General features: G+C 38.4%; 1 protein-coding gene across 7 annotated transcripts in view; it reads left to right on the forward strand.

Moving 5' to 3' along the window:
• Positions 1-22,595, forward strand: part of TMC6 (transmembrane channel like 6) — a 47,710-nt gene that overhangs the window by 18,985 nt on the left and 6,130 nt on the right. For all 7 annotated transcript variants that reach the window (XM_007482945.3, XM_007482946.3, XM_007482947.3 and 4 more), the window contains 8 exons: positions 2,029-2,184; positions 3,390-3,562; positions 3,687-3,768; positions 4,387-4,484; positions 6,125-6,217; positions 7,097-7,172; positions 7,955-8,088; positions 8,358-8,534. In XM_007482945.3, coding sequence (XP_007483007.2) covers positions 2,029-2,184; positions 3,390-3,562; positions 3,687-3,768; positions 4,387-4,484; positions 6,125-6,217; positions 7,097-7,172; positions 7,955-8,088; positions 8,358-8,534 — 989 coding nt within the window. The remainder of the gene's footprint in view (positions 1-2,028; positions 2,185-3,389; positions 3,563-3,686; positions 3,769-4,386; positions 4,485-6,124; positions 6,218-7,096; positions 7,173-7,954; positions 8,089-8,357; positions 8,535-22,595) is intronic.

Raw genomic sequence — 22,595 nt, forward strand, 5'->3', positions numbered from 1 at the left:
AAAGATAGGACTGGAATACAATTGAGATGCTCTTCTCTTACTTCTTTGTAGAACTAAGGAACCATGAATTCTAAAAGTTTCACTTACTGTCAGTCTGGGTTGATGTGTTGATTATTTTTATGAGCTACTTTTTTTCATCTCTTTTTGTTATGTTATGATTTCCTGGTCTGAGGAGGGGAGAGTGATACAGTCAGAAATGGAGGTATCAAAAACAAAAGATCAAGGGGCAGCTAGGTGGTTCAATGGATAGAGTGCCAGGTCAGGAGCTGGGAGGACATGGGTTCAAATATGACCTCAGACACTTTCTAGCTATGTCACTCTGGAAAGACACTTGACCCCCTTTGCCTAGCCCTTACCCTTCTGTCTTAGAGTTGTTACTAAGACAGAAATTGAAGGTTTAAAAAAAGCAATCAAATAAATTTTTTAATTTAAAGGCAAAAAAATTTAAATATTTTTGCATATATGAGATATGAACTCTTTTCTTCTGACTTTAATCTACTTAAGGTAAAGTCATTGGGTCAGAGAGCAAGCACAGCTTACTAATTTTTTTTATATTATTCCAAATTGTTTTCCAGAATGATTGAACCAGTTCCCAGCTCTACCTACAATGTATTCTTGTGATTGTTTTTTCATGACCCCCTCCATCATTTATTGCTTTTGTCTTTCATTATCTTTGTCAACCTGATGAGTGTGAGGTGAAATATGAGAATTATTTTAATGTGGACATTTCTCTTAATTCTCTCAAATGATTGTCAATAGCTTACATTCATTTTTTAAAAATCCTTACCTCCCATTTTAGAATCAATACTGTGTATTGGTTCCAAGGTAGATGATCTAGGTAATTGGGATTAAGTGACTTGCCCATGGTCACATAGCTAGGAAGTATCTGAGGTCAGATTTGAACCCAGGTCCTCCTAACTCCAGCGCTGAAGCTCTATCCACTGTGCCATCTAGTTGTCCCTATAATCAGGTCTTATGTGGGAAAGATGATCATATTATTTTAATTGGAGAAGAAAAGCCTTATTGGGGAAATCATAGGATCACACACCTAGAGCTAGAAAAGATCCCAGAATTCCATCTCTTCCAACTCCTCATTTTATAAATTAGGAAAACCATGCCCCAAATGATTTCATGACTTGCCTAAGCTCACTCAAAGTAATAAGCATCAGACAGTCAGCATCTGAACCCAGGTGCTCAACTCCACAGTTGATGCTTTCCCCCCCTGTACCACTGGTTTCCTAAAAGAGACAAGGTATAAAGAACTTAGGATAGGAGGTAAAGAAGTGATTGAGAGACTTTTAAAAGTTATTGAACTGTTTTTTTTAAATGACAGAATGCTGGGAATCATTGCAGGTTCTTGAGCACAAAAATAACATAAGTAAAAGATCTAGATTTAAGTAGAAGTTTGGTGCTGAATTGCTTTGTGATCTTGGACAAATCACTTGACCTCTATAAAATGGAGACAATAATTGTAATATCTGTTTCACCAGGTGATTTCCAGGAAAATGCTTTGTAAAACAAAGTGCTTCATGTAAAATCTATATGAGATTGTTTACCATCTCAATGAGAAGGTGAGGGTAGGAATGGGGAGGGAGGGAGGAAGGGAGAGAATTCGAGATAATATTCTTTTAAAAATGTTGGAAATTGTTCTTACGTGTAATTGGCAAAAAAATTAAATTAAAAACAAGCAAAAAAAAAACCCAAAGCATTTTAAGAGGTCTATAAGGGAGATTAGTTTGGGCCTTGGAGTTAAATGGACAAGCTAGGAGATTCTTCCAGGAGTCCTTCAGGCATGAAAACTCCATAGCTAAGGCTAGGTGACACAGTGACTTTAGGGATGCTTCAGTCTTTAAGGGATGCTCCCAACCAGATATGACCCTAGAATGATTCTAGCCTCTTATGTTCCTGGCCCTTTCCCACCTTATTTTCTCTCCTTGTTTTTCCCCACTCCCTACCACTCACTTTTTGGGTCCTTGCTGGGGTGTGAGAGGGTCTTGGGCACTGACTGACCTGTGGTCTTGCTGGCAGGAGCTGTTGGCTGAGTGGCAGCTGAAGCAGCACCCAAGAAGTATGTGTGGAAGACTGCAACAGATGATAGTGCTGCTTCTGGTGTGGCTACTGTGCCTGGGCACTGCCGTTGGGTGTGCCATTGCTGTCTACTCATTCTCAGAGTTCATGCATGAAGTGAGCCCTCCAACTTTGGGATACTTTGATTCTAGGGAGGGGCACAGGGTTGGGAGTCAGTACTGGAGCTGCCTGGTAAAAACTTCCAAAGAGGGGCTCCATCTCAAGGATTTCTTTGTCCTCTGTGCGATCCCTTACACTTCATGTCTTAGACAATCCTACCTTATGCCCTGGGAGCCTGAAACTTGAACCATGGCCCCAGCATCAGCACTTAGTGTCACTCATGGTATTATTAGTATTCTTCTGTGTACCTCATCCATTTTTTTTCCCTCTTTCATTCTTCATTTTGGTCTTCCCTGAGATAATTTGTCAACTGCCTTGCAAAGGACTAGGTTAGTTACTATTTTCTGCCTTTTTCCTTTTCCCTTATTATTTCTCTCCTATCTATGCCTTAAGTCTTTCCAGTAAGATTCTGGGCAATTAGCCCATAGTTTGCAAATGTTTTTATTTTTGGGGGGGTGGGGGTGGGGCAAGGATATAAATTCATTGATTAGGCTAGCATATAGCCAATAACTTAATAGGTAAATGACCTTATTGATGATTAAAAACCCCAAAGGTCTTTCAAGCAGATCTATAAATACAGTTTATATTATTATTCAGTTTTCAGAGTTATTCAGAGTTATTATTCAGTCTCTCCTGAGGACATCCCAAGACATCTCTGACCACTGAATAGTTTGTGAAGAGGTTGTTCATTAAGACTCTCAACCCCTCCTCACTCCCATAGGTAATGGGGTCAGGTAGGAAGGAAGAACTATTTTGTCCATTAACCAGATTTTGTGGGGAGGAAATATTCCTAGGAGTTCCTACAAACAAAGGAAATTGCAAACATTTTTTGAAGGGAGGACAGGACTCTGAGCACCTATCTCAATCTTTGATTCACTTCTATCTTTGTAGACTTAAAAACAAAATAACACAACCTTATCTTCCATCTTAGAATCAGTACTGTGTAAGGGCTAAGCAAGGAAGGTCAAATGACTTGCCCCAGGAAGTGTCTGAGGCTAGATTTGAACCTAGGATCTCATGTTTTTAGGTCTAGCTCCCAACCTACTGAGCAACTTACCTGCCCCCATTCTATAGACTTTTCACATGAACATATCTTCCTCTCCAAGGCTCAGGCTATTGGCTTCCTATGCCAGAAATATGCCTAACCTATCCCAGAGTTAGCCTGCGTGAGTGAGCTTATTTCCTTATCATTCAACTTCCAGAACCAGGAGACCAAGACCCAGATGATTAGTGAGAAGCTCCAGGAAGTTCATCTCCTGGCTTTGCCCCTGATCGTTTGCATCATCAACCTGGTGATTCCCTATCTCTACAATGCCTTTGCCAGCTGGGAACAGCATGACTCTCCCGTTTTGGAGGTGTATGTGGCCATTTGCAGGTAGGGCAAGGCTCTGTTCCCCCATTGTCACCTTTGGGGATCTGACTGACTTGCTTATCTGTCTACTTCCCAACCTGGTTCCCTACAACATCCTTCTCTCATTCCCCCCCCCCCCCTTTCTTAGGAATTTGATCCTCAAGATGGTTATTTTGGGACTTCTCTGTTACCACTGGATGGGCCGAAAGATTAGAACACTGGGAGACCAGGTGAGGGAGTCAAGAAAGTAATTTCTGGGAGCCAAGAGGGCACTATGTCTGTGTGCTATGCCTCACACATAGGTACTTCATGTTTGATTAGTTGAATTGAATATGGAGGGTATCATAAAAGATAAATTTATTGAGACCCCTGTTTGTTTTTAGAATATTTCTTACTACTTCCTCCCTTCCTCTGCCTTGCCACCTCCTTCACCCCCAAAAACAACCAGGAAGATACCAACTGTGCTCAGATATGGGGGCAAAGGATAGTTGTGGGATAAGCAAAGTATCCTCTGACCCTGAGGTGACTGCTATTTCATCATGGAAGCTGTTGCAAAGAGTAGGAGTCAGGAGGACTGGGTTTGAGTTATGGTCTCAACTGTGAACTTGGGCAAGTAATTTCCTTGCTCTGAGCTTGTTTCCTTATCTGAAAAGAACAGAGGAAGAGAATATTCATCTCAGAGAACTGGAAGAAACCTTAGGAGCCCATCCGCTAATACTCTTTACAGGACTTACTTCCCATAGATGTGGTGAGAATTACATAAAATAATCTGTGAGGAAGTCCTTTGTATATCCAAAGTCAACAAGCTTAAGCAGCTGTTAGAGGATTTTTTTTATCATTATCATCAGTGCTGGGAGACGTTTGTGGGGCAGGAGCTCTACCGCTTCATGGTCATGGACTTCATCTTCATCCTACTGGACACCCTCTTTGGGGAGCTGGTCTGGAGGTAAGAGAGGCAGTGGAAGCATAAGGTTTAACCTAGAGTGGGCTTGGAGGGATTATTTGTTCCATCCTCCCATCCCCCCATTTCTTGACATTAGGTCTCTTTTCTCCCTATCTCTGCCTTCTCTAATATAGACAGTTGAGTGTGATGGAGAAAGTAGAGTCCAAAAGATCCACATTTTAATTTTTGGCTTTGACACTGGATTATGTGACCCTTGACCAGTCACTTAACCTCTCAGAGACTCAGTTTCTGTAGCTATACAATGATGATGTTAATAATAGCACCTATATCACAAGGTTGTTGTAAGGCTCAAAGGAGATAATTTAGTTTTATAAACCTTAAAGTGCTATAGAATTGTTATTATTAGTTTTAGTATAGAGAAAGGGAAAAACAAAAATTGAAATAAAAAAGGTTTAAGCACTATATTCCTTTCTCTGGGGGAGTCCATTGACTTCTGTGGCAAGATACTTAGTCTGTCTTTGTCCCTTCTCCTCCCATGTGCAAATGACTCATTCCCACATTAATTCAGTATAACAAATGCTGGCATTCTTATACTCAAAGTGATGTGGTAGAAGGTCATAGGCTTGTACAGTTCATAGCTGGGTGCTCTTACATTGACCCCAGGCTCCCTCCAGATCATAGAATCATACTGCCACAGGGACCTTCCTGAGATTAAGTTAAACTCCCTCATTTTCTCATTTTACAGGGAAGAAAATGGAGTCCCAGAAAGGAAACCTGACTCCCTCCCCCTCCCATCATCACATAGCTAATTAGTGGCAAAGCTAGCATTAGTCCTTACTCCTTATAATAATATCTGAAGTTCTTATCTATTTGGAATAATGATATTGGGCAGGTCACTTAATTAATCCTTCAATTTCTCATCTGCAAAATGGGAATAATAATAGCATGTAGGATTTTTTGTGAGGAGAAAGTGAGATTGTATCTGTAATGTAGTTTGTAAACCATAAAATGCTATATAAATGCTAGCTATAATAATTGGGCAGCTGGGTGGTATAGTTGGAAAGAGTGCTAGACCTGGAGTCAGGAAGACCTGAGTTGAAATCTGGCCTCAGACACTTAGCTGTGTGATCCTGAGGAAGTCACTTTCCACTGTTTGCCTGAGTTACCTCATCTGTAAAATGAGCTGGAGAAGGAAATGGTAAACCACCACTTCAGTATCTTTGCCAAGCAAACCCCAAATGAAGTCACAAATACTCTGATATGACTGAAACAACTGATACAGTCTCATTAAGGTAGATGCTATTATCATTCCCATTTTACAGATGAAGAAACCGAGGCAGACAGTGGTTAAATTTCTTGACCACTTAGTGTCTAAGACAAGATTTGAACTCAGGTCTTCATGACTTTAGATCCTGCACTAGGTGGCACTATGCCACCTAGCTGATAGAAACTCAAGGGAAGTCTTTTACACATGTTGGTCAAATTAAGTTACACAGACCCCCTCAGTCTTCTGAGTTGTCTGACTCACCTACCAAGAAAAAATGAGGACTATCTACATTTTTTGCTATGCCCAAGGCCTGAATTATTTTGCCTCTGGGTGAATGGCTATTGAGGAGGTCACAGATGATTCTTAGACTCTTCTACCTGTTTCATCTGTACAGTTATTGTTCTTGTTCTTTTAGGCTCATTGTAGAGAGGCTGAAGGGGGATCGAAAACCAGAATTTGATGTTGCTAGAAATGTGCTGGAGCTGATTTATGGGCAGACCCTGACCTGGTAAGTTCTCCCTCACAGATTTGCCCTGCTGTGGTCCATCACAGAGCCTGTGTACATAGCTCCTTGGCTCTGAGGTAGAGGAGAGATGCACCTGTGAGGGTGTGCAGGGGTATCTCACTGGTAAGGCAGCCTCCCCTTGGGCTCCTCCCTGAAGGTCCCTGGGCTCCCTCTTTATTCCTATGGGCCACTCTTGTTTTCTATCTAGCTTTTGAAACTTGTCGTCTAGTTTTCTCAGGAGCCAGGAGAGTAGGAGAGAGATTTTTATTTCATTTCCAATGTTACCTCTCTGAGGTAGGAGCAGATTAGTTGCTAGGTTCAGTGAGGTTGCCTTGTTTTTTTTTTTTAATATTTTATTTCCTCATTTACATGTAATAATTCTCAACACAGATTTTCCAAAATCAGAAGATTCAAATTATCTCCCTCCCTTCCTACCATCTCTCCTCCCAGATGATATGCAATTTGATCTGGGTTATATAAATGCATGATCTTGCAAAACTTATTTCCATAATGGCCATTGTTGTGAGAGAATGTTCATATAAAAACAAAACTTGGGATTATTTTTAAGAGCCTGGCCAAAACCTGGATTCCATTATTTTCCTCCATGATGACGTGGGCAGGCAGAGGAAGGGATTTGTGGCCATTCACATTAACCAGCCAGAGCTACCCTGAAGTGAAGGCCACTCCATGACCCTGAGTGGACTGGTGATTTCTCATTTCATAGGCCTCCCTGGACCCCCAGGGCTCCTGCTCCATGACCTTTTTGGATGTGGGGACTTCAACTTTCTGACTCAAAAGACATGGAATGGTGGGCACCCTGGGTGAAGATACTTATCATTCTAGGACTGAAGGAGTCTTTCTATTTTGCTTTTCTTTCTGCAGGCTGGGTGTTCTCTTTTCCCCTCTTCTCCCTGCCATCCAGCTCCTCAAGCTCCTGTTCCTGTTCTATATCAAGAAGGTAATGAGGTCCTGCTGTGTAGTCAATCAATAAACATATATTAAATACCCACTGTGTCAGGCACTGTGTTAAATGCTGGGGACAAAAGACAGTCCCTACCCTCAGGAAGCCCATAGTCACCCTGGAGGAAGGAATTGTGGCCTCTGTAATTACCTTCTGGCCTGGGACTGTGGACTGTTCTGTATACAGATAGCAGGCAAGGCTTACTAGTAAAATGGGCTCAATACTTATTTTTTAAAATTTTATGCCCTTATCTTTCATCTTAGAATGGATACTAAGTAGGCAGAAGAGTGGTAAGGGCTAGGCAATTGAGGTTAAGTGACTTGCCCAGGTTCACATAGCTAGAAAATGTCTGAAGTCAGATTTAAACCCAGGACCTCCTGTCCCTAGGCCTGGCTCTCTCTCCACTGAGCCACATAGCTGCCCCATAACACTTACTTTTTAGGGTTACAGTGAGGAAAAGAGGTTATATGTGTTATTATTGCAGGATGTTTTAAATATAATTGACTTTGACCCTTTTTGAGATAATTCAGTTTCCCCTTGTGTCCTGTCTTCCAAATTGTTCCTGGAAAATAATTTCCTTTTATTTGGAAACCTTCCTTTCCCCAAACAGATTTCTTTCTTTATCCTCTATCTTTCCCTCTAGTCTCTGCAAAAAACCCCAGAGCCCTTTGGACCTCATTGATCTGATTGTACACTTTCCTCCCTTCTTCTCTAGATTTCTAGATTGGAAGGGAGAGAGAGAGGAAACACAGAAAACAATCTATTTTGTCTTTCTTTAGATCAGCCTGATGGCAAATTGCCAGGCGCCTAGGAAACCCTGGAGAGCTTCGCATATGACCACTATTTTCATCACCCTCCTCTGCTTTCCCTCCTTTTTGGGAGCAGCCATATTCCTCTCCTATGCCATCTGGCAGTAAGTTGACATTCCTTGGAGAGTCAGTTTGGGGATTAATTTAATTTGCCTTGCTGCCAGCTTCTTTTAGGATACAGACATAGAACTGGGTGGTAAGACCAGGGTAAGAGTGAGGAAGATATTTTAATTGGGTGTCTATGAAGGGTCAGCCCTTTCCAGCTGGAAGTGATAGACCCTAGAGGTAAGAGCTAGGAGGGAGGGAGGGACCTGACCTTGGGATTATTTTAGGATCTGAGGCTTACATTGCTTATCTAGCTTCTTCTTCACAGAGTGAGACCCTCCAGGACATGTGGTCCATTCCGGACTTTGGACACCATCTATGAGGCTAGCAAAGTCTGGATTCGACGCTTGGAGGAAGCCAGTCCTAGTATCACTTGGTTTACCTGGATCCACCAGTATCTGGTGGAAAATACCTTCTTTATTTTCCTGATATCAGCTGTGCTTCTGTGAGTAAGGGCTCCAAGGGAAGGGAATTGGAAATTGATCTTATGACTTCTCCATTCTTTCCAAAAGAGATATTTCCAAATCCTCAGACTATGGTTCACAGGTATCTCCACCCCATCTACCAAATCCCCCAGGATGTACTGTCCAGTCACGTTGTATGTTGTGCACAAGGAGTCAGTACCATGGATATTTATGATTCAGGACCCTGTCACTTGGTCACAGAATTAAGAACAATCTCAGAGGCCATCTGGTCCAATCTATATCTCAATAAAAATACCCTCTCCAATGTTCTGATGAATGACCATTTGGTCTTTGCCAAATGACAAGTAATTGTGTAACTTCTCTTCCCCAAATTTTGGTTTACTTATTTGTAAAATGAGTACATTGGACTAAATGATTGTTAAGTTCCCAATTGATATTGCGAAATTTTAACTCTAGTCTATACCCCTTTCTTTAGTAGCCTAAGACAAACTTTGGATTTTATTTTATTTTTTTAATGGGGAAATGTTTAATAAAAAAGATAAAAATATGATACAACATAGGTATTAGTAATTTGTGGTTTTCTGGGATCTGTTTCTATTTGAATTTGACTCTGTAGCTCCAATGTCTTTTGGCTCCAAGTCTTGTGATGTGCATGCCAAAGGCTAGTTGGTAGAACTTTTCATACTATGGTTTCTGGCCTCTGAATGTAGATAATGCTCTTTCTCATACATCCCTCTGAGTTGCTCAGGATCACTGCATTGCCACTAATGGAGAAGTCCATTACATTTGATTGTACCACAGTGTATCAGTCTCTGTGTACAATGTTCTCCTGGTTCTGCTCCTTTCGCTCTGCATCGCTTCCTGGAGGTTTTAGATCACATGGAATTCCTCCACTTTATTGTTCCTTTGAGCACAATAGTATTCCATCACCAACATATACCACAATTTGTTCAGCCATTCCCCAATTGAAGGGCATCCCCTCATTTTCCATTTTTTTGCCATCAAAAAGAGTGCAGCTATGAATATTCTTGTACAAGTCTTTTTCCTTATTATCTCTATAGGGTACAAACCCAGCAATGCTATGGCTGGCTCAAAGGACAGACAGTCTTTTAGCTCCCTTTGGGCATAGTTCCAAATTGCCCTCCAGAATAGTTGGATCAATTCACAACTCCACCAGCAATGAATTAATGTCCCCACTTTGCCACATCCCCTCCAGCATTCATCACTTTCCTCTGTTGTCATGTTAGCCAATCTGCTAGGTGTGAGGTGATACCTCAGAGTTCTTTCGATTTGCATTTCTGTAATTATAAAAGATTTAGAACACTTTTTAATGTGCTTATTAATGATTTTGATTTCTTTGACTGAAAATTGTCTATTACTGTCCCTTGTTCATTTATCAATTGGAGAATAGCTTGATTTTTTGTACAATCGATTTAGCTCTTTGTAAATTTGAGTAATTAGACCTTTGTCAGAGGTTTTTGTGATGAAGATTGTTCCCCAGTTTGTTATTTCCCTTCTGATTTTGCTTACATTGGTTTTGTTTGTACAAAACCTTTTTAATTTGATGTAGTCAAAATAATTTTTTTTTACATGTCATGACTAAGTCTTGCTTGGTTTTAAAATTTTTCCCTTCCCAAAGGTCTGACATCTTTACTATTCTGTGTTCACCTAATCTGCTTATAGTTTCCTTCTTTATATTCAGGTCATTCACCCATTCTGAGTTTATCTTGGTGTAGGGTATGAGATGTTGATCCAAACCTAATCTCACACATTGTCTTCCAATTTTCCCAGCAGATTTTATCAAATAGTGGATTTTTGTCCCAAAAGCTGGGATCTTTTGGCTTGTCATAGACTATCTTGCTAAGGTCACTTACCCCAAGTCTATTCCACTTTCTGTCTCTTAGCCAGTACCAAATTGTTTTGATGACCACTGCTTTTTTTTTTTAAGAACATAAATTATTTATTAAAAATTATTACCTAGATTTTTCAATGTATACCTTTTCTTCCTCACCCCGGTTTTTTTTTTACATTATTTTATTTGGTCATTTTCATACATTGTTCATTGGAAACAGATCATTTTCTTTTCCTCCCCCCCCCCCCCCCCTTCCCTAGCCAACGCGCGATTCGTCTGGGTATCACATGTGTCCTTGCTCTGAACCCATTTCCTTATTGTTGGTATTTGCATTAGAGTGTTCATTTAGAGTCTCTCCTCAGTCATATCCCCTCAACCCCTGTAGTCAAGCAGTTGCTTTTCATTGGTGTTTTTACTCCCACAGTTTGTCCTCTGCTTGAGGATAGTTTTTTTTTTTTCCTCGTAGATTGCTGCAGGTTGTTCAGGGACATTGTAAAGCCATTACTGGAGAAGTCCATTACGTTCTCTTGTACCACAATGTGTCAGTCTCTGTGTACAATGTTCTCCTGGTTCTGCTCCTCTCACTCTGCATCACTTCCTGGAGGTTGTTCCAGTTCCCGTGGAATTCCTTCACTTTATTATTCCTTTTAGCACAATAGTATTCCATCACCAACATATACCACAATTTGTTCAGCCATTCTCCAATTGAAGGGCATCCCCTCATTTTCCATTTTTTGGCTACCACAAAGAGTGCAGCTATGAATATTCTTGTACATGTCTTTTTCCTTATTATCTCTTTGGGGTACAAACCCAGCAGTGCTATGGCTGGATCAAAGGGCAGACAGTCTTTTATCACCCTTTGGGCATAGTTCCAAATTGCCCTCCAGAATGGTTGGATCAATTCACAACTCCACCAGCAATGCATTAATGTCCCTACTTTGCCACATCCCCTCCAGCATTCATTGCTTTCCTTTGCTGTCATGTTAGCCAATCTGCTAGGTATGAGGTGATACCTCAAAGTTGTTTTGATTTGCATCTCTCTTATTATAAGAGATCTAGAACACTTTTTCATGTGCTTATTAATAGTCTTGATTTCTTTAATTGAAAATTGCCTATTCATGTCCCTTGCCCATTTTTCAATTGGAGAATGGCTTGATTTTTTGTACAACTGGTTTAGCTCTTTATAGATTTGAGTAATTAGACCTTTGTCAGAGGTTTTTGTTATGAAGATTGTTTCCCAATTTGTTGCTTTCCTTCTAATTTTAGTTACATTGGTTTTGTTTGTACAAAACCTTTTTAATGTGATATAGTCAAAATTATTTATTTTGCATTTTGTGACTTTTTTCTTTTTTCTTTTTTTAAATTTTAAACATTATTTTATTTGGTCATTTCCAAACATTATTCAATGGAAACAAAGATCATTTTCTTTTCCTCCCCTCCCCCCCCCCACAACCTTTCTCTCTTCCATAGCCGACGCATGATTCCACTGGTTATCACATGTGTTCTTGACTCGAACCCATTTCCCTGTTGTTGGTATTTGCATTAGAGTGTTCATTTAGAGTCTCTCCTCAGTCATATCCCCTCAACCCCTGTAGTCAAGCAGTTGCTTTTCATTGGTGTTTTTACTCCCACAGTTTATCCTCTGCTTGTGGATAGTATTTTTTAGATCCCTGCAGATTGTTCAGGGACATTGCATTGCTACGAATGGAGAAGTCCATCACCTTCGATTGTACCACAATGTGTCAGTCTCTGTGTACAATGTTTTACTGGTTCTGTTCCTTTCGCTCTGCATCACTTCCTGGAGGTTGTTCCAGTCTCCATGGAATTCCTCTGCTTATTCCTTTTAGCACAATATTATTCTATCAGCAACATATACCACAATTTGTTCAGCCATTCCCCAATTGATGGGCATCCCCTGATTTTCCAATTTTTGGCCACCACAAAGAGTGCAGCTATGAATATTCTTGTACAAGTCTTTTTCCTTATTATCTCTTTGGGGTACAAACCCAGCAGTGCTATAGCTGGATCAAAGGGCAGACAGTCTTTTATCACCCTTTGGGCATAGTTCCAAATTGCCTTCCAGAATGGCTGGATCAATTCACAACTCCACCAGCAATGAATTAGTGTCCCCACTTTGCCACATCCCCTCCAGCATTCATTACTTTATTTTGCTGTCATGTTAGCCAATCTGCTAGGTGTGAGGTGATACCTCAGAGTTGTTTTGATTTGCATCTCTCTGATTATAAGAGATGTAGAGCACTTTTTCATGTGCTTATTAATAGTTTTGATTTCTTTATCTGAGAACTGCCTGTTCATGTCCCTTGCCCATTTATCAATTGGAGAATGGCTTGATTTTTTGTACAATTGATTTAGTTCTTTGTAAATTTGAGTAATTAAACCTTTGTCAGAGGTTTTTATGAGGATTGTTTCCCCATTTGTTGCTACCCTTCTGATTTTGGTTACATTGGTTTTGTTTGTACAAAAACGTTTAAATTTGATGTATTCCAGATTATTTATTTTGCATTTTGTAACTCTTTCTAATTCTTGCTTGGTTTTGAAGTCTTTCCCTTCCCAAAGGTCTGATATGTATACTATTCTGTGTTCGCCTAATTTTCTTATAGTTTCCTTCTTTATGTTCCAGTCATTCGCCCATTCTGAGTTTATCTTGGTGTAGGGTGTGAGGTGTTGATCCAAACCTAATCTCTCCCACACTGTCTTCCAATTTTCTCAGCAGTTTTTATCAAATACTGGATTTTTGTCCCAAAAGCTGGGGTCTTTGGGTTTGTCAAAGACAGTCTTACTGAGGTCATTTACCCCAAGTCTCTTCCACTGATCCTCCTTTCTGTCTCTTAGCCAGTACCAAATTGTTTTGATGACCGCTGCTTTGTAATATAGTTTGAGATCTGGGACTGCAAAGCCACCCTTCTTTGTATTTTTTTTTTATTATTTCCCTGGATATCCTTGATCATTTATTCTTCCAAATGAACTTTGTTATGGTTTTCTCTAATTCAGTAAAATAGTTTTTTTGGTAGTTCAATGGGTATGGCACTAAATAGATACATAAGTTTTTATTATGTTAGCTCGTCCCACCCATGAGCAATCAATGTTTTTCCAATTGTTTAGATCTAGTTTTAATTTTGTGGAGAGTGTTTTGTAGTTGTGTTCATATAGTTCCTGTGTTTGTCTTGGCAGATAGATTCCTAAGTATTTTATATTGTCTCGGGTGACTTTAAATGGAATTTCTCTTTCTAATTCTTGCTGCTGCACGTGGTTGGAGATATATAGAAATGCTGATGACTTATGTGGATTTATTTTGTATCCTGCAACTTTGCTAAAGTTGTTGATTATTTCAATTAGCCTTTTGGTTGATTCCCTGGGATTCTTTAAGTAAATCATCATATCATCCACAAAGAGTGACAGTTTGGTCTCCTCATTGCCAAATTTAATACCTTCAATTTCTTTTTATTCTCTAATTGCTACTGCTAATGTTTCTAATACAATATTAAATAATAAAGGTGATAATGGGCATCCTTGTTCCACTCCTGATCTTATTGGAAAGGCTTTGAGTTTTTCCCCATTGCACATGTTTGCTAATGGTTTTAGGTATATACTGTTTATTATTTTTAGGAAAGACCCTTCTATTCCTATACTTTTTAGTGTTTTCAATAGGTATGGGTGTTGTATTTTGTCAAAGGCTTTTTCTGTATCTATTGTGATAATCATGTGATTTTTATCAGTTTGCTTTTTTATATGGTCAATTATGTGGATGGTTTTCCTAATATTGAACCATCCTTGCATTCCTGGAATGAAAATGATCATAGTGGATAACCCTTGTGATGGCTTGCTGGAGTCTTTTTGCTAGTATCCTATTTAAGATTTTTGCATCTATATTCATTAGGGAGATTGGCTTATAGTTTTTGTTCTCTGTTTTTAACCTGCCTGGCTTTGGGATCAGTACCATGTTTGTGTTGTAAAAAGAATTTGGTAGAACCCCTTGTTGGCTTATTCTGTCAAATAGTTTGTATAGTATTGGGGTTAGCTGTTCTTTGAATGTTTGATAGAATTCATTTGTGAATTCGTCTGGAACTGGGGATTTTTTCTTAGGGAGTTCTTTGATGGCTTGTTCAATTTCTTTTTCTGATATGGGGTTGTTTAGGTAATTTATTTCTTCTTCTTTTAGTCTAGGCAATTTATATTTTTGTAAGTATTCATCCATATCACTTAGATTGCCATATTTTTTGCCATATAATTGGGCATAGTAGTTTTTAATGATTGCCTTGATTTCCTCTTCATTAGAGGTGAGGTCTCCCTTTTCATCTTGGATAATGTCAATTTGGTTTTTTTCTTTCCTTTTTTTAATTAGACTGACTAGTACTTTGTCAATTTTATTTGTTTTTTCAAAGTATCAGCTTCTAGTCTTATGTATTAGATTAATAGTTCTTTGACTTTCAATTTTATTAATTTCTTCTTTGATTTTTAGGATCTCTAATTTAGTCTTCATCTGAGGATTTTTAATTTGTTCACTTTCTAGTTTTTTAATTTGCATGCCCAATCCATTGACCTCTGCCCTTCTTAATGTGTTTATAGATGAACTCAAGGATATAAATTTCCCCCTGAATACTGCTTTGGCTGCATCCCATAGGTTTTGAAAGGATATCTCACCATTGTCATTTTCTTCAATGAAGTTATTAATTGTTTCTATGATTTGTTCTTTAACTAGCTGGTTTTGGAGAATCATATTGTTTAATTTCCAATTAATTTTTGATTTATCTATCCATGTACCCTTACTAATTATTATTTTTATTACACTGTGGTCTGAAAAGGTTGCATTTATTATTTCTGCCCTTTTGCACTTGTTTGCAATGATTTTGTGCCCTAGTACATGGTCAGTTTTTATGAATGTACCATGTACTGCTGAAAAGAAGGTGTATTCCTTTTTGTCCCTATTTATTTTTCTCCATATGTCTACTAACTCTAATTTTTCTAAGATTTCATTTGCTTCTCTCACCTCTTTCTTATTTATTTTTTGATTTATCTAGTTCGGATAGGGGAAGGTTCAGATCTCCCACGAGTATAGTTTTTCTCTCTCTTTCATCCTTGAGCTCCTCTAGTTTCTCCTTTAAAAATTTGGATACTCTGCCATTTGGTGCATACATATTGAGTACAGATATTTCCTCGTTGTCTATACTGCCTTTTATCAGGATTCCCTATCTCTTTTAACTAGATTTATTTTTTACTTTGGCTTTGTCCAATATCATGATTGCTACTCCTGCCTTCTTTTTATCATTTGATGCCCAATAGGTTTGGCTCCATCCTCTTACTTTCACCCTATGCATATCTACCTTTCTCATGTGTGTTTCTTGCAGACAGCATATGGCAGGGTTTTGGATTCTAATCCACTCTGCTATTCGCTTGCATTTTGTAGGTGAGCTCAGTCCATTCACATTCAGAGTTGTGATTACTAGCTGTGTATTTCCCAGCATTTTGATTTCTACTCCTGGTCCTGCCTTTTCTTCTTTCACTATTTCCTTCTATACCAATGTTTGTTTATAGTCAGCCCCCCCTTCCCTCCCTTATTTTACTTCCCTTTCTACCCCCCTTCTAATTCCCTCCCTTATTTTCCCCTGTAGTCTTTTTAACCCCCCCACCCTCTCCCTCCCTTGTACTGCTTCCCTCCCCACCACTCCGTTTTTTACCCTTCCACTCCCCTATAGGGTGCAAATCTATTCTCTTCCCCAATGGATTGGGTTGTTCTTCCCTCTTTGCGTCAGTTTCGAAGTACGTAAGAGTTGAGTATTTCCTATCTCCAACCTCTATACCCTTCCAGTGTATCGATGTTCTCCTCCCTCCTGCCATGAGCTTCTTTGTGACATATAAATTTACCCCATTTGTTTCTTTTCCCATTTCTTTTAGTCATAACCTCTTTTCTTTTTTAGCTCTAGTCATGTATATATATATATACATACACATGTGTATGTATTTATGTATGCATATATCTATATACCTATTTATGTCTTGTCCTTTCATCCTATACAGTTTGTCATTGTTCCCTCTGAGTGTAATTCTTCTAGCTGCTCAGGTGATAGCAACAGTTTTTAAGAGTTACCAATGACGTCTTTTCTTATAGGGATACATATCATTTTAACTTATTGAGTCTCTTATAAAATTTTTGTTGTTGTTTTGTTTGTTTTTTCCCCCTCTTTTTTAATTACCTTTTGATGATTCTCTTGAGTTCTGTGATTGGACTTCAAATTTTCTGTTCAGGTCTGGTCTTTTATTTATGAATGCTTGGAACTCTTCTGTTGTGTTGAATGACCATGCTTTCCCCTGTAAGAATATAGTCAGTTTTGATGGGTATTTTATTCTTGGTTGTAGACCTAGTTCCCTAGGTTTCCAGAATATCGCATTCCATGCCTTTTGGTCCTTCAGTGTGGATGCAGCCAGATCCTGTGTTAACCTCACCATGTTTCCATGGTATCTGAATGGTTTCTTCTTGGCAGCTTGTAATACCTGTTCTTTCATCTGATTGTTTTTGAATTTGGCTATAACATTTCTTGGTGTTGTCAGTTGGGGATTAAATACAGGGAGTGATCTGTGGATTCTTTCAATCTCCACTTCCCCCTCTTGTTCTAGGATCTCGAGACAGTTTTCCTGGATAGTTTCCTCTAGTATTATGTCCAGGCTTTTTCTTTTGTTGTGGTCTTCTGGTAGTCCAATTATTCTTAAATTGTCTCTTCTTGAAAGATTTTCTAAATCGTCTGTTTTGTGAATGAGATGCTTCATCTTTTCCTCAATTTTTTCATTCTTTTTGTTTTGTTTTATGGTGTCCTGCTGCCTTGTGAGGTCACTTGATTCTAGTTGTTGTATTCTGGTTCTTAAAGATTGGATTTCATCTCTGGATTTTTGGTTGTCTTTTTCCTTCTGGTATGATTTTCTTTGAAGATCGTCTTTCATCCTCTTTACCTCATCTTTCATCTCCTTTGCCTCATCTTTCATCTCCTTTGCCTCATTTTCCAGCTGGTTGATTTTGGCTTTCAAGACACTATTTTCTTGTTTTAGTTCAAGTGCCTCTGTTTCCAGATGACTTATCTTAATTTTTAAGTTCTTTCCCCAATTGTCTTCAGCCTCTCTTAGTTGTGTTTTGAGTTCTTCCACAGCCTGTATCCAATTAGCTGGGATTTCTGGTTTATCATTTGCTGATCTCTCCCCCTCTGTTCCATTTGCTGAACAATATCTGTCTATTGTAGCACTCTGGGTTGGGGCAGATCCCCTTAGATCCAAGTAATCTAGGGTTTTGGCTTTTGGGGGTCCATACCTTTTGATTCAGGTCCAGGAGGAGGGTTCCCCGGGTCTGTCCTGTTGTTCAGCTTGAATTTCGGTGTCCTAGGAGCACTCAGTTTGCGATCGGTAAGGAAGGTTTTCTGAGGTCTGAACTTTTGCAGCTTCTAAGCCGCCATCTTGACTGGAAATCTATGATCACTGCTTTATAGTATAGTTTGAGATCTGGTACTGCAAGGCCACCTTCCATTGTATTTTTTTTTCCACGATTTCCCTGGATATCCTTGATCTTTTGTTTTTCCAAATGAACAGTGTTATGGCTTTTTTCTAATTCACTAAAAAAGTTTTTTGGAAGTTTGATGGGTATGGCACTAAATAAATAGATAAGTTTGGGTAGGATGGTCATTTTTATTATCTTAGCTCATCCTACCCATGAGCAGTTAATGTTTTTCCAATTGCTCAGATCTAGTTTTATTTGTGTGGAAAGTGTTTTATAGTTGTATTCATATAGTTCCTGTGATTGTCTTGGCAGATAGATTCCTAAGTATTTTATATTGTCTTAGGTGATTTTAAATGAAATTTCTCTTTCTAATTCCTGCTGCTGAGATATGTTGGAGATAAATATAAATGCTGATGACTTATGTGGGTTTGTTATGTATCCTGCAACTTTGCTAAAGTTGTTGATTATTTCCACTAGCTTTTTACTTGATTCTCTAGGATTCTTTAAGTAGACCATCCTATCATCTGCACAGAGTGATAGCTTGGTCTCCTCATTGTCAATTTTGATACCTTCAATTTCTTTTTCTTCTCTAATTGCTACTGCTAGTGTTTCTAGTACAATGTCAAATAATAAAGGTGATAATGGGCATCCTTGTTTCACTCCTGATCTTATTGGGAATGCATCTAGTTTATCCCCATTGCAGGTGATGTTGGCTGATGGTTTTAGATAGATGCTGTTTATTATTTTTAGGAAAGACCCTGCTATTACTATATTTCTAGTGTTTTTAATAGGAATGAGTGTTGTATTTTGTCAAAGACTTTATCTGCATCTGTTGAGATAATCATGTGATTTTTGTTGGTTTGCTTATTGATATAGTCAATTATGTGGATGGTTTTCCTGATATTGAACCATCCTTGCATTCCTGGTATAAATCCCACCTGATCATAGTAAATAACCCTCCTGATCACTTTTGCTGGAGTCTTTTTGCTAGTATCCTATTTAAGATTTTTGTATCTATGTTCATTAAGGAGATTGGTCTGTAGTTTTCTTTCTCCGTTTTTGAACTGCCTGGCTTTAGAAACAGTACCATATTTGTGTCATAAAAGGAATTTGGTAGAACTCCCTCTTTGCTTATTTGTATTTGAATACTTTGTATAGTATTGGGATTAGCTGTTCTTTGAATGTTTGATAGAATTCACTTGTGAATTCATCCGGCCCTGGAGATTTTTTCTTAGGGTGTTCTTTGATGGACTGTTCAATTTCTTTTTCTGGTATGGAATTATTTAAGAATTCTATTTCTTCTTCTCGTAATCTCGGTAATTTATATTGTTGTAAATATTCATCCATATCACCTAGATTGGCATGTTTATTGCCATATAATTGGGCAAAATATTTTTTTAATGGTTGCTTTAATTTCCTCTTCTTTGGAGGTGAATTCTCCCTTTTCATCTATGATACTGTTAATTTAATTTTCTTCTTTCCTTTTTTTTATTAGATTGAGTAGCACTTTGTCTATTTTGTTTGTTTTTTCAAAATACCAGCTTCTATACTTACTTATTAGTCCTATCACTTTTGATTTTATTAATTTCTTCCTTTATTTTTAGGATCTCTAATTTGGTTTTCTTCTGGGCATTTTTAATTTGTTTGCTTTCAAGTTTTTTGATTTGCATGTCCAATTCATTGACCTCTGCCCTCTCTAATTTGTTAATATATGAACTCATGGATATAAATTTTTGCCTGAGTACTGCATCCCATAGATTTTGAAAGGATGTGTCTTATCATTGTAATTTTCTTCAATGAAATTATTAATTGTTTCTGTGATTTGTTCTCTAACTAACCAATTTTCGAGAATCACATTGTTTAATTTCCAATTAATTTTTGATTTGGCTCTCCATATACCCTTACTGATCATTATTTTTATTGCCTTATGGTCTGAAAAGGTTGCATTTATTATTTCTGCTTTTCTGCATTTGTATGCCATGTTTTTTATGACCTAGTATATGGTCAATCTTTGTGAATGTACCATGTGCTGCTGAAAAGAAGGTGTATTCCTTTTTGTCCCTATTTATTTTTCTCCATATATCTATTAACTCTAATTTTTCTAAGATTTCATTCACATCTTTTACCTCTTTCTTATTTATTTTTTAATTTGATTCATCTAAATTTGACAGTGGTAGGTTCAGGTCTCCCACTAGTATAGTTTTACTGTCTATTTCCTCCTTCAATTCTACTAGTTTCTCCATCAGAAATTTGGATGCTGTACCATTTGGTGCATACATGTTGATTAGTGAAATTTCCTCATCTATACTCCCTTTTATCAGGATGTATTTACCTTCCCTATCCCTTTTAATCAGGTCTGTTTTTATTTTGGCTTTGTCAGATATTATGATTGCAGCTCCTGCCTTCTTTCTGTCAGTTGAGGCCCAATAATTCTTACTCCACCCTTTAATTCTGACCTTGTGACTATCTACTCGCCTCAGGTGTGTTTCTTGTAGACAACATATGGTAGGATTCTGGATTCTAATCCACTCTCCTATTCATCTACATTTTATGGGTGAATTCATCCCATTCATGTTCAAAGTTATGATTATCACTTGTGAATTTCCTAGAATTTTGATATCCTCTCCTAGTTATGTCCTTTCTTCTTTTGCTATATCCTTTTTAACCAGTGGTTTACTTTTAATCAATCCCTCTATCCCCTCCTTTGGTATGCTTCCCTTTCTGGTTCCTCCCTTTTTGTTCCCATCTTTTTTTTTTAGGGTCTGTTAAGTTACCTCCCCTCTCTCCCCTGCCTTTTTGTACTCCCTCCTCCCTCCCCTCCCTTAGTTTTACTTTCTCCCTTATCGTGTAGGATAAGATATAATTAAAAATCCTAATGGATATAGATGCTCTTCCTTCTCAGAGTTGATTTTACTGAGAGTAAGGTTTAAGTATTATATATTAGCACTCTCTTCCTCTCCTTCTTATAGAAGTATTCTTCCCCTCCCCTTTCCATGTGTATATTGGTGTGAAAATGATTATTCTATTTATTTTATTTCTTCAAGTATCTCTTGGTACCCTCTTTGATTCCTCCCCACCCTTTTTTTTTACATAACATCTTATATCCCTTAATGCCCCAATCTTTTCCTATGAGTGATTCTTCTAATTATTATTATAATGAATACAGTTTTTGAGAGTTACAAATAACATCTTCCCCATATATTAATATATATAATTTGATCTAATTGTAGCCCTTAAAGAAGAGAGTTTGAATACAAATAAAACCCATTTTTTTTCTCCTTTTCCCTCTTTTTCTTATTTACCTTTTCATGTTTCTTTTGCTCTTTGTGTTTGGATATCAAACTTTCCACTTAGTTCTGGTCTTTTCTTTACAAGTACTTGGAAATCTTCTATTTTGTTGAATGCCCATACTTTCTCCTGGAAGTATGTAGTCAGTTTTGATGGATAGGTGATTCTTGGTTGAAGACCCAGTTCTCTTGCCTTTCTGAATTTCCTTGTGGTCCTTTAGTGTGGATGCTGCCAGGTGTTGTGTGATCCTAATTGGTGCTCCTTGGTATCTGAATTGTCTTTTTTTGGCTTCTTGTAGAATTTTATCCTTAGCTTGAAAGCTTTGGCATTTGGCAATTACATTCCTGGGTGTTGTCTTTTGGGGATTTAGTATAGAGGGTGTTTTATGAACTCTTTCAATGTCTATTTTGCACCCTTGTTCAAGAACATCAGGGCAGTTTTCTTGGATGATTTCTTGTAGTATGATGTCAAGATTTCTGTTCATTTCTGTTTTTTCCCCCCTTCGGGTAGGCCAATGATTCTCAAATTGTCTCTCCTTGCTCTGTTTTCCTGATCTGTCACCTTTTCAGTGAGATATTTTGTTTTCTTCTATTTTGTCAGTCTTTTGACTTTGCTTTATTAATTCTTGCTGTTTTGCAAGATCATTGGTTTCCAGTTTCTCAATTCTGGTCCTTAAGTCTGGTTTTCTGCTTTAACCTTTTGACTTTCAGGTATAATTTTTTGGTTTCGTGCTATGATTTTTTGATTTTCTTTTTGAACCATTTCCCACTTATCTTGCCAGAAGGCTTCCATCTTTTTGATAAGCTCCAATTTAAATTCTTCCAGAGCTTCTGGACAATTTCCATTTCTTTTGGAAGGTTTTGGAGCATTTATTTGGATTTCGTCTTCTGCTATTTCCTCTGTAGTCTATATTTTTCCTCCGTAAATATTATCCAAGGTCAACCCCTTCTTGTTTTTCTTGGTGTTGGGAAATTTTTCCTGGGCACTGTTTGTCATCACTATGGTTGTTTTTCCTTCCTGTTCCAGTCAGAAATCTGAGTGAGGAGGGCAGGCTCTCTGTGTATGGAGCTAAAGAGCAAGACTTTTGCCTGAGGCAAGCTTTTGAATCTTTGTAGCTGTGCAACCTTCCCGGGGGCGCCCAAGGTCTGCGCTCCCCCGCCCACCAGTGTTTTGGGTGTAACTGCTCTCAAGAGTAGGTCCTTGGTGGTCTTAGTCAGCTCCCAAGACCTAGAGCTGCCCCTTGCTCGTTCCAGAGGTGCCCCTCATTTACTTGTTGATTCTGGCAAGTACTGGCTCTAACTCTGGCTCCATAGGTGGGGTGGGGTAGGGTAGATCATCTCAAATTTGGGTGGGACCTTTTTCACTACTTTATAGTGTGGAAATGCCCAAATCCCAAAACTTTAATGATTTACAAAGTGCTTTACAAATCTCATTTGATCCTCC

Source organism: Monodelphis domestica, chromosome 2 (assembly GCF_027887165.1).
Source record: "Monodelphis domestica isolate mMonDom1 chromosome 2, mMonDom1.pri, whole genome shotgun sequence".
In the NCBI taxonomy this organism is placed as follows: Eukaryota; Metazoa; Chordata; class Mammalia; order Didelphimorphia; family Didelphidae; genus Monodelphis; species Monodelphis domestica.